This window comes from Cheilinus undulatus, linkage group 3 (genome assembly GCF_018320785.1).
Source record: "Cheilinus undulatus linkage group 3, ASM1832078v1, whole genome shotgun sequence".
Taxonomy (NCBI): domain Eukaryota; kingdom Metazoa; phylum Chordata; class Actinopteri; order Labriformes; family Labridae; genus Cheilinus; species Cheilinus undulatus.
In genome coordinates, this window is record NC_054867.1 from 38,662,316 (window position 1) to 38,673,814 (window position 11,499).

At 38.5% G+C, this 11,499-nt stretch overlaps 1 protein-coding gene across 1 annotated transcript; it reads left to right on the top strand.

The window, feature by feature from the left end:
- Window positions 1-690: 690 nt before the first annotated feature.
- Window positions 691-9,448, top strand: LOC121507475 (SH3 and cysteine-rich domain-containing protein 3-like). Its single transcript, XM_041783847.1, has 12 exons — window positions 691-707; window positions 2,507-2,585; window positions 4,149-4,305; window positions 4,399-4,496; window positions 4,591-4,672; window positions 4,865-4,962; window positions 6,021-6,084; window positions 6,258-6,307; window positions 6,411-6,514; window positions 6,646-6,697; window positions 8,456-8,593; window positions 9,350-9,448. Exons 1-12 carry the CDS (start codon window positions 691-693, stop codon window positions 9,446-9,448), a joined length of 1,038 nt encoding a protein of 345 aa, XP_041639781.1.
- Window positions 9,449-11,499: the final 2,051 nt, after the last annotated feature.

Here is an 11,499-nt window from a genome sequence, read left to right on the forward strand (position 1 = left end):
GAGCTCCTCAGCTTTTAAAGTTCTCAGCTGTCCCAAACACTCACATGGACCCCCACACACAAACATGCACATACAGAGGCTGGGCTGGGTGGGCCCGCTGACTTCACTCATCCCACTGTCCCACCTGTTGGAGCCTCATTTGGAACACTGAGCAAAGAAAAGACTGGACAACAGGAGAAAAAACTAGAAAGAGTCACGGGTCAGTCAGACTGCTGGGATGCTGTCTGAGGAAACACAAGAAGTGGAGTTAACGATCCGTTTGATGAAATACTGATCTGATTCTCCTTTGAAGAAATTACCCACTCACTTAAACCTTCAAGAAAACTGGTAAGTATGTCTTAGCATGTCTAGAACACAGGTTTTCATGTTTAAAGCAATGTAAGAGGTGCTGTGTTTACTGTACCTTCAGTCCTACTGGAGTAAATTACTCTGCCAGAACAAAACAGAACAAACTTCTGAGTTCAAATGATCCTCAAACATTACATCAATGACATAAACCTGGTCAGACGGATTAGAAATGTGGATTATTGTTAGAACTTGTATAGATGTAAATATACTGGGGGATTTCTTATTGTAAGCGAAGCAGAAAACATGTCTTTATCACTGGTTTTACTTATGGGGATTTACTGATGCTCATCTTTTCTGCCCACAGCGCCACCTGCTGGTCCTAACTCAGAGTAGACATCAACCATGGCTCATTATGACTCGTAAGTTTGGCAAATAAACATTCATTTGTATGGATGAAAAGTCTAGATATGTATGTCTAACTGAATATTTTCAACATCAGACAAAGATCTTAAAGAACGTCGGGACATTTTAAAAGTACAACCCCAATTCCTGGAAAGTTGGTGCGCCATGTAAAATGAAAATAAAAGCAAAATGCAATGATTTGCAAATCTCATAAACCCATATCTTATTCATGATATAACACAAACAACATATCAAATGTTGAAATGAGACATTTGACCATTTCATCAAAAATATTAAGATTATTCTGATTTGGATGGCAGCAACACATCTCAAAGAAGTAGGGAAAAGGTTGGAAAAGTAAATGGTACTAGTGAAAAACAGCAGGAGGAGCATTTTACAACTAATTAGATGAATTGGCAACAGGTCAGTAACATGACTGGGTATAAAAGGAGCCTTTTAGAGACTGAGTCTATCAGAAGTAAAGATGGGTAGACAATTTTCGAAGAATGTTCTTCAATGTAAAACAATCATTATCTTCAGGCCCTCAGGTGACAGTGTATTATAAACAGGCATGATTCTTTACTGGAAATCCCTGCATGGTAAAAGCTGAATCATGCAAAGAAGAAGCCATAGGCGAACACGATCCAAAGATGCTGCTGTTTTCTCTGAGCCAAATCTCAGATGAATAAGATTTGAAATTCCTTTTGGAAACCACGGCAACATGTTCTGCGGTCTGAAGAGAAGAGGAAAAATCCAGCCTGCTTCTCTGATGGTATGGGGTTGCATCATGGTGTGGACAGCTTACACATCTAGAAGGCATTATCTATGCTGAAAAGTATGTAGAGGTTTTTGAGCAATGTATTCTCCCATCTAGACAATGTCTCTTTCAGGAAAATCCTTTCATATTTCAGTTAAGTTAATGCTAAACCACATACCGCATCCATCACAACAGCTTGGCTTCACAGAAGAGTCTGGGTGCTAAACTTTCACCAGTAGAAAACTCAGAATGAAAAATCCAACAAAGGAGACCCAGAACTGTTAAGCCACTAGAATCCTACATCAGACAAGAATGGGACAACATTCCTCTCCAAAAACTCCAGCACAGGGAAAATTCACACATTTTATTTTTCTTATGAATTTTTTTTAAAGGATTCTTTACTATTGGGAGATAGGGCTGGTGGCAGAGGTCTACACTGTTACCACTTTACACCAGGAGATGGCAGACATGAGTAACTTCAATCCCAGCAGCATGTTTTAGTGTGTTTCTATTCAAAGTTTTGGAGTTTATAGAGTTTGAAAGACACACGCCTGGTCAAGGAGACGAGTCGGAGTGTAACAGAGAGAAACACAGCGAATTGTAGCGAGAATACTCACAATGCTGGGAGGAATAGAGGAATATTCAACCTCTGCCATGACTTTCAGTCATCCGGTGAGACCATGGGTGTCTGCCATGACAGTCCACACGTAGTGAAGCCAATGCTTTGCCTCACCGTGTCTCCACCCCAGCAGGGAGGGAGTCATTGGCAAATTAGATTTTGGGAGTGATCCGGATCACCTGGATCCAGGAATGTTTTTAAAGGATTCTTCACTACTGGGAGATAAGGCTGATGACTGAGGTCTGCGTTCTCTAAGTGCTTTTCTAGTTGAAATTGGGGTTGTAATTTAATTGCAACATAGAAGTAAGAAATAAAGAATTTGGGAGAGTTAAAGCTCTCAAAAAAATCTTGAATATGCCATCTTTGAAAATCTTTGTCTAATCTTGTTCTTGATTAATCTTATGATTGCCAGTTTGACATTTGCTCTCTGATGATGACAGGCTGGATGACAAGGACTCTGTGGATATTCATGACAACCCCCCTCTGCCTGATAATGTAGTGAAAGAAGAAGACAACACAGTAAGACATATGTAGTAACTAGAGTCTACCATGTAGCACACTCAAGAGACATATTACAAGGTGAAATAATCAGAAACCTGCAGGACTAATAAATAATGTAGCGTACTGTGTTGGTTGAGAGCCCCCTGGTGCTCGAATTTGATATACTGTGCATTTATTGGACGAAAGTGTGACCAAGGCAATAAACCCAAACTGTGTGATTGGTCATGTAGCAGTGCAGGGATATACAGCATGTATTGTAAGAATATGGGTGAACTGGCCCTTTAACACTGCTGATTTGTGTTCTTTTGGTATGTTTTCTTCAACACTCATGTCTATGTCAACTGGAGGATGTATTGGGGCATAGTTAGGGTGTGCTTGTGAGCACTAAATAGAGTCACACACCGAGCTGCTGCTGTAATGTGTGTGAATTGTCCTCAGGATTAACAGTGATTGTAGTGTTAATCTGCAGCCTGATGGACACAGCACACCTCTAATCCTGCCTGTGACCGAGAGTCTGTGACAGTTCAGCCCATCAGGCGTCCCTCTGACAGTGTGGGAGGTGTGATCCCTGTGGCTCTGTTCGACTAGACTGCAGTATATTTAGGAGCTCAGTGTCAGCCTTTGTTACATTCAGAGGGGAATTCTGCTGGTCTCCGCTGAGGTCTATTTAAAGATCTGAGCGCTTTCAGACAGTCCCACCTGGGGTTTGTTGCATGTATGTGTGCAGCACAAAAACTCCTGGCAGAGTTATTCAACTCAACCAGTGCATTAAAGCAAAATTAGACTGAGTATGTGTTGTGATGTCACTCTAAAGGATGTGTTTGTGCCAGATGCTCCATGTGGCTCAGACTTGAGTGAGGATCAGTAATAATAGAAGCATTTGTCATATGAATCTGTCAGGCTGTGGTCAGTGCAGGATTGTGGGACTTTTTTGGTTCAACCCTTTAGACTACACAGCTCTTACTCCTATTTATATTTCATTCAGCCCTTCCCTGTGAATCAGCACATGGAAATTAAAGTCTTAGCCATGTGTTGTTGATACCTTAGGTTTATCATCACTGCAGTTTTCCTCTAACAAACATAGTTCACATTTCTATTGGTGTTGAATCAGGAATATTTTAGAGAACTTACGTCACTGCTAGTCTCCACTTAGAGAAAACTGCAGGAGTCCTCCAACACTGACACATGCTTCAAACCTACACCTCTTAAATACGGTGCCCTCATGATGCATCTCTTGAGTAAACGGTAGCGCCCCAGGCGGCAGGGACAAGTGTAAAATAAAGATGAAATAAAAACTGAAACCAAAAAATGCTTGATAAAAATAGTGATTATTTGCATGTAATCTTGTAGGTTAACTCTGTGTAGTAAATGGATCACCATTAACTACCCAAACTCATTTTGTTTCATCATCTATAGTTCATCTCTAAAAATGAATTTGTTGGAAAACCTTAAAAATGGCTTCAATTGGCCAGAAAGTATTTAGCTATATTTCTCAACCAAATGCAGCCATATCTATATAGATTTCTTTTCCATCAACTTTCCATCCTCTGATTTTGTATCTTCCTCCTTCTTTTTCTCCAGGTCTATTTTATCTACGATGAAGAGGTTGAGGAGGAGGAGAGAGAGGAAGCTGCTCCTACAGAACCAGTCAAACCAGTCAACGACAAACCTCACAAGTTCAAGGACCACTACTGCAAAAAGCCCAAGTTCTGTGACGTCTGCGCACGCATGATAGTGTGTAAGTTTACCTGCTGTCTTCCTGCTTTCTAAATGACATCGTAAGTTGACCTGATCGTATGTTTAAAATGTTGTAGCCTGTTTTTCTCCTCAGTGAACAACAAGTTTGCTCTGCGATGTAAAAACTGCAAAACCAGCATCCACCACCAGTGTCAGTCCTACGTCGAGTTCCAGAGGTGTTTTGGCAAAATTGTGAGCTTCATATTACAAAATAAAACTCTAAAATGCCTCAAAGATATTTTTGCAAGATATTTACTGAATATGCTTCCCTCTTGTGCTCTTTTAGCCTCCAGGATTCAGAAGAGCGTACAGCTCTCCGCTCTACAGCAGTCAGCAGAACGCCACCATCTCACAGCTGCTGCCCTTCTGTAAGTCCAACCAATTAATATTTTTCACATCTGATTCCAACTTACAAATCAGTCATTCATTAACCTTAGAAAGGAAGAAATATTATTAGAAAAAAAGCATTAAACAGTCTTGTATATATAAAAGTTACACCCATGTTAATCAAGTTTAAGATGCTTTGTTATGGCCTTTTATTTTGACATTTTGATCTGCAGCACAGTCAAACCGCACTGATCCTGTGTTTGAAACTCTGCGTATCGGTGTGATCATGGCCAACAAGGAGCGTAAAAAAGGCTCTGAGGACAAAAAGCAGGTGAGTGTGAAACTGCAGTGTTGACACTTGTTTTAAGATTGCCAGTTTTTCTAAATGGACAATTATTTCACTCCTTTTGAGGCAGATTTTGTTGAAGATTTAACCTAAATTTTGATCATCATGTTTGGTGTTTTTGTCTGTGCTGAGCTTTGAATATGTGAGCTCGGATACAAGAATGAATAACATCTATTTACCCTTTCTTATATCACATAACATTTCTAATTGAACACTATAATTTTATACAAATGTTTTGTTCCAGTTTATACACATTATATAGACAAAAGTATTTGGATGCCTGACCATTCCACTAATAGGGACTGACATGACTTTGTATTTAAATACATTCACTTTAGTATGGAGTCTCCTCCCCTTGTTTTTTTTTTACTTGGAAGCCTTTCCACAAGATTTTGCATAGCATTGTCCTTAATGTCTTGTTATGCTGAACCATTGAGATTGCCCTGCACTGGCGATAAGCGGTCTAGCCCAAACCCTGAAAGCAGCCCCATACCCATATCCCTCCTCCACCAAACTTCACATGTGGCACATTGCAGTCAGGCACGTAACGTTCTCCTGGCAGCCACAGTTGGGTTACCGCAGTCAAAAGAAGTCTAGCTAAGCCACTGAAGAAAGTAAATATTCAAAGTGCAGCACAGATGAAAACATCAAACAACATGATGATCAAAATTTAGATTAAATCTTCAACAAAATCTGCCTGAAAGCGAGTGAAAGTTTTGATGACTAAAAAGAAGTCAGAATTCACACTTTAAAGTCCTAACAAAAGGATATGTGCCATAGAAAAAGCTACAAGCAGCCTGCAAAACAGCCCATGAAATTGGTTAAAGTACAGGTCTTGTCTCTGACAAAGCAAATAGCGAATCACAGTTTAGAATTAAGGCGTGGCTACTGAGGTAGCCAATCAGATTTCATGCCCCCTGGATACAGACATTGATTTCGTTCACCTCACCTTTTTCTATCTGCTTGTTTTATTTGAATCCTGAAGTATAAATTTACCACAAAAGTTGTGTAGTTATCACTTTTGTTTATCCTCCCATGTTCAGATGATGATGATGATGGAGGACGAAGAGTCTCAGCCCAAACAGGAGGATGCAGAAGGGGAAGGAGGTACATGTTTGATAAAGTGATTAATTTTAAAGGGGTAATAATGACACAGCAGGGTATCCTGTTTGAACCATGTCATGATGCTCTCTTCTTTACAACAGCTCACTAAAATCACAGCTGATCATGATATATAAAAGTTAATAATCTTTACTCATGCCTTTTGTGATGATTGTCAGTAAACACAGAAGGAGACAAACGAGGAGACAAGGCTCCTGCTGATGACAAGGTCAGAGAAAATTATGAAAAATATTAATAAAAATGGTAATGATAACAGCGAATGATACACATTAAACATGTGATCTTTAATGATGTCTTCCTGTGTTTATCAGAGTAAAAAGGTTCAGCCAGGGAAGATTGGTGTATTCAGTCAGTCCCATTACTACCTGGCTCTGTATCGCTTCAAAGCTATAGAGAAAGACGACCTGGATGTTCAGTAAGCCTGTCCACACCAGTGCTTTTTATGCTTTCTTTCCTCCAAGTGTCAGACTCACATCAAATATAATTGTCTTTATTTTTAATCCATGAAATATTCAAGTCAACTCTCCTCTCTTGTTTATTTCATAGTGCTGGTGATCGTATCACAGTGATCGACGACTCCAACGAGGAATGGTGGAGGGTGAGTCTAAGCCATGGTTTCTCATTTTGTTTACAGAGATGCTGAGGTGTTTTTCACTTCTCTCCAAAGGTCATGAAATTCTACAGACAGGCATCCAGATTGCTGGAGGATTGGTTGTAATTTTGTTTGGGGATTTTTGCCAGTAGTTAATTATGTCAGGACAAAAATGCTAAAGGGAAGGTCTGATAAGATCTGGCTGCGTGAAATTGAATTTTGTTAAATACAGCAGTAGTTGCAAAGTCAACAGGCAGGAAAAAGGAATAAGTGGTGGTAGAGAGTTAATTAGTGGTAGCTTGAGGTCAAATCAGAAGGTTATGGTTATGGACATACCTGGATGCCTTGATACTATAACACAAGTGGCCTTATAATGTATTTCACTTTATTTGTATTAAATATAAATATATAAAAGTTGTGAATTTTAAAATAAACAGGGAGCTATTGAAGAGAGGCTAGGATGGGGATATGTTTGAATCTGCTTGTACTGTTAACTCCAACATAAAGTGCATTATGGTATTCCCGACATGTTGAAATCAAAGCATGAGTAAATTGCTGGAAGTAGTTAAAGATAAAACAGTTTGAATCTTGGATAAAGCCTCGGATTATAAAGGCAGGACTTCACAACAGTTTTTATGTAGATCCAATGCAGAATCTCTGTCCACTTTAAAATAAAGATCTGTAACCGTGGATTTAAAATAAGCTAGTCAGGTAAATTTGAGTGTCATCAGCATACAGGTGGTATAATATACAGTGCCATGTAACAGTATTAACCTCGTCCTGATTTCTTATGTTTTGACATAATTGTAACACTTCATCAGATCATCAGACCATCTAACAGGGTTTAATATTGGACAAAGATAACCAACGTTAGTGCAAAATGCAGTTTTGAAATGATGATTTCATTTATTAAGGGAAAAAGTTATCCAAACTGACCTGGCCCTATGTGGAAAAAGTAATTGCCCCTCACCTTGTTAAATCATACATTAACTGTGATAAAACATGTTTTTTGCAAAGCCAAAAGATGCCAAAAAATGTCATGCAGAACAGATGGCAAACTAAGTCTGGAAAGCATAACAAAGCCATTTAGAAGGCTTTCAGACGGCAGTAAACCACATTGGGAGTCATTCTCCACAAATGGGGATAACTTGGAACAAAAGGGAACCTTCCCTGGAGTAGCCAGCCTGCCAGAATAGTTTCCAAAAGTGCATCGGCGACTCATTCAGGAGGTCACAAAAGAACCCAGAACATCTAAAGACCTGCAGGCCTCACCTGACTCACGTAAAGTAAGTGTTCATGATTCAACAATATGAAAGAGACTCCGCAAAAACGGTATCCACAGGAGAGCTTCAAGGCCAAAACTACTGCTGACCAAAAGAACACAAAGGCTTGTCTCACATTTGACAAAAACATCTTGTTTATCTCCAAGACTTTTGGGAAAATATTCTGTGGACTGTTGAGACAAAACTTTTTGGAAGGGGGTTTGTCCTGTTACATCTGGCATAAAGCTAACAGCATTTCATAAAAAGAACATCATGCCAACATTCAAACATGTTGGTAGTGTGATGGTCTTGGGCCACTTTTCTGCTTCAGGACCTGGACCCCTTGCTGTAATTGATGGAACCATGAATTAGCTTGAAGCTTGAGGCTCAGTTGGTAGAGTCATTTGTCTCCCAACCCCATTGGACAGTTGTTTTGTGTCTAACAGATCGACATCAGAAGCTGAAGCAGAAACTCACTGTGAAAGTTTTTTCTCTCCACCAGGGGAAGATTGGAGAGAGGACAGGCTTCATACCAGCCAGCTACATAATCAGAGTGAGAGCAGGAGAGAGGGTCTACAAGGTCACTCGCTCCTTTGTGGGAAACAGAGAGATGGGCCAAATCACTCTAAAGAAAGACCAGGTTTACACACACACTCACATGATTACAGAGACCCATGTACAGATTCTGCTGTGGAGATGTGGTTACGTAACCAAACTATTAACTTCTTCACTATAAATAACCCTAGTCACCGTTGTATTGCAAATATATGGAAGCCCAAATCAGATTATGCATCCATACTTTTTAAAACCTGTTTGTTATCTTGTAACCCTAGAGTTGCAAAAGCACAAGTATATAAAGTATCTAAAATGCATAGATGAATGTTGGTGTAGGGCTTCTGTACCAACATGAAGCATGCTAACTCACCTAACTTTAAAAAAGGTTAACCTTGAATATTTCTATGTGTATCTTTTTATGAGGAAATCTAATCCTCAGATACATAACCTCAAATATTTCATTCACTTTATACAAAATGTTGTGAGGAAATGTCCACAATAACATGCAGCCTACAGAGCTATCAGAGCAGCTGTCAATATAACTCCACCACATATAGGAAAAAATAAAGACTTTTCAGCTATTTATTTTACATATCTTTATAATGACTTAAAAAACTGATCCAAAAGAAGAATGTACAAATGATAAAAATAATTGTGCTGTTTGAAGACACAGGAATCAAAAAAGGGAATGAAACACGTGAATCATGTACAGTGTTTTACAGGCCGTGGAAACACACAATTACATTTAAACTCCAACTCTGTGGCAATGAAGTGCCTTTACCCTCATCTAATCCCCCAATAAGAAATAAACAGTACTGCTGTATGTTGCTTGCTTTCTCAGATCGTGGTCAAAAAGGGGGAGGAAGTGAACGGCTACCTGAAGGTCAGCACTGGTCGGAAGCTCGGCTTCTTCCCCGCCGACCTGCTGCAAGAGATCTGAAGACGACCAGCAGGTGTCACTCTTCTGTGTTTGGAACTCAGCTTCACCTGCTGCAGCCGACACATTTTTCTTTACTCTGAGAAAGCAATAACACCATATTTGTGAAATGTAATTCAACACGTTTGTATTCTCCCTTTTTGGTAACACAAATGAACAATATAAAGTCTGTGTGAAAAATATTTCATGATAATTTTTTACAGTGTGCAGAGGCATGTGCTAGTGGAATAAAAAAGATTTGGACCACAAAACTTTGCTTCACTTGCACTGATGACATTTGGAGAGATATTTTGCCTTTTTTGTGTTTTCTGTTTTGTTTAAGTTTACTTTTAATAATGCATGGTTTATACAATAAAGAGGCCACATACTCATAATGCTATGAAGCTGTGCTTAACAGCGACGCAAAGCATCTAATTATAATAATAAAAAGGATTGTTAGCAGATGAAATCACCTTATCCTGTAACTGATTTATAGTCTGTAAAAAACGTTTCTTTGTGTTTCCTCTGTCATTCAGTCAATTTAAACTTTACTAAGCCATCTTCAGAGTGATGTTAACATTTTATTGGGATGTCCTAACTCATGTGCTTTTTACCTTCCCACAAATATTTCTAACAATATAACCTGGAATATTACTGTAAATTTAAATCAAGAAATTATACCTCTAAATTTTATTAAACACGAAGCACCTTTATTTTTAAATGAAGACGCACATTTTCATGTATCTCTGCCACTCATTGCTTGTTTTAAGATTATTATGTGAGACTTTATTTCTCTGGCATTTATTTTGCCATTGTCTGTTTGTGTGGTATTTAGTCTTGAACATAATAGTTCTTATAGCACTTCTCTCTGTTCTTATACTATAGCTTCCAAAATTTTTCCCTGTGTAGCACATCATCCAACATCTGAGCTAAAGTTTACTATTGCATTTAATTTACAGGTTAAATGTATCAGATGGGTAATATTGGGCTTAAATTTTCTTAATGAACTGATCAAAATAAGTTACACTTAATGATACAAATAATAACCAGGTAATACATTGGAACTAACAATGGGAACCCGGATTAAATCAGAAATGAATGTAACCCGGTAAAAGGGGAACAAAAAAGAGGAATAATGGCAGAACACAAGCATTTTTTTTTTTACATCATTATATCTTGGTACCTGCTAATAGTAAAATGTTATATCACTGTAATGTCTTCATCAATGTGTTGTATGCAACTGTGGATCAGTGGTAGGGTTGGCCTTCTATGAACTAGAAGGTTTGGGCTTTAAACCCCAGATCCTGCAAGAGGGGTCCGTCTGCAGACAGCAGATCCCTTGCAAACCATGTCTGTGTGATGCCACCTCTGTTAGAACTGAGGGGATATAATTTTTTCCACACTGTTGATATCCGCGTCGGCCATTTTGTTTATTCTTCCTCCGCGCCAGCTATCTCCTCCTTCATATTTTGTCGTATCGACACCATTTAAACTTTAAAAAAAATCAGTTTCTTCATCATTCAACTGCTATGACTTTTCTCATTTTTACTAACTTGTAAAATTTTGAAAAAATAGCTATTTTCATGCTATTTTCAGCTATTTCTCTGCTTTTTCAGCCATTGAATGCAATTTTCAGTTACTTTTAGGCCAAAATCAGCTATATTCATGCTTTTTAAAGCTATTTCTATGCTTTGTCAGCCACTGAATGCCATTTTCAGCTACTTTAAGGCTATTTTCAGCAATTTTTAAGCTATTTTCAGCTTTTTAGGCTACTTTCAGCTATTTTTAACCTTTTTAGCTATTGAATGCCATTTTCAGCTACTTTAATGCCATTTTATGCTATTTTTATGCTATTCTCAGCTATTTTTGTGCTTTTGGCTACTTTCAGCAGGTTTTCCGCAATTCAGCTTTCAGCATCCCCACGCAATTTCAGCTGAAATTGCAATTTTGATCCAGTTTGCCAGTAAAATGTTATAGAAGAATTTTTACATTCAACTTTACTCATAAACAAAGTCTGGCAGTTATGCTAATGAAATAACCACATAACTAACATCACAGACAGAGCAAATTTCATA

What these genes read in the sequence shown, in the direction of transcription:
- LOC121507475 (XM_041783847.1), top strand. An exon ending in AGAGGTGTTTTGGCAAAATT is followed by an intron (nt 4,497 to 4,590) that starts GTGAGCTTCATA and finishes GTGCTCTTTTAG; the next exon opens with CCTCCAGGATTCAGAAGAGC. An exon ending in GGATGCAGAAGGGGAAGGAG is followed by an intron (nt 6,085 to 6,257) that starts GTACATGTTTGA and finishes GATGATTGTCAG; the next exon opens with TAAACACAGAAGGAGACAAA.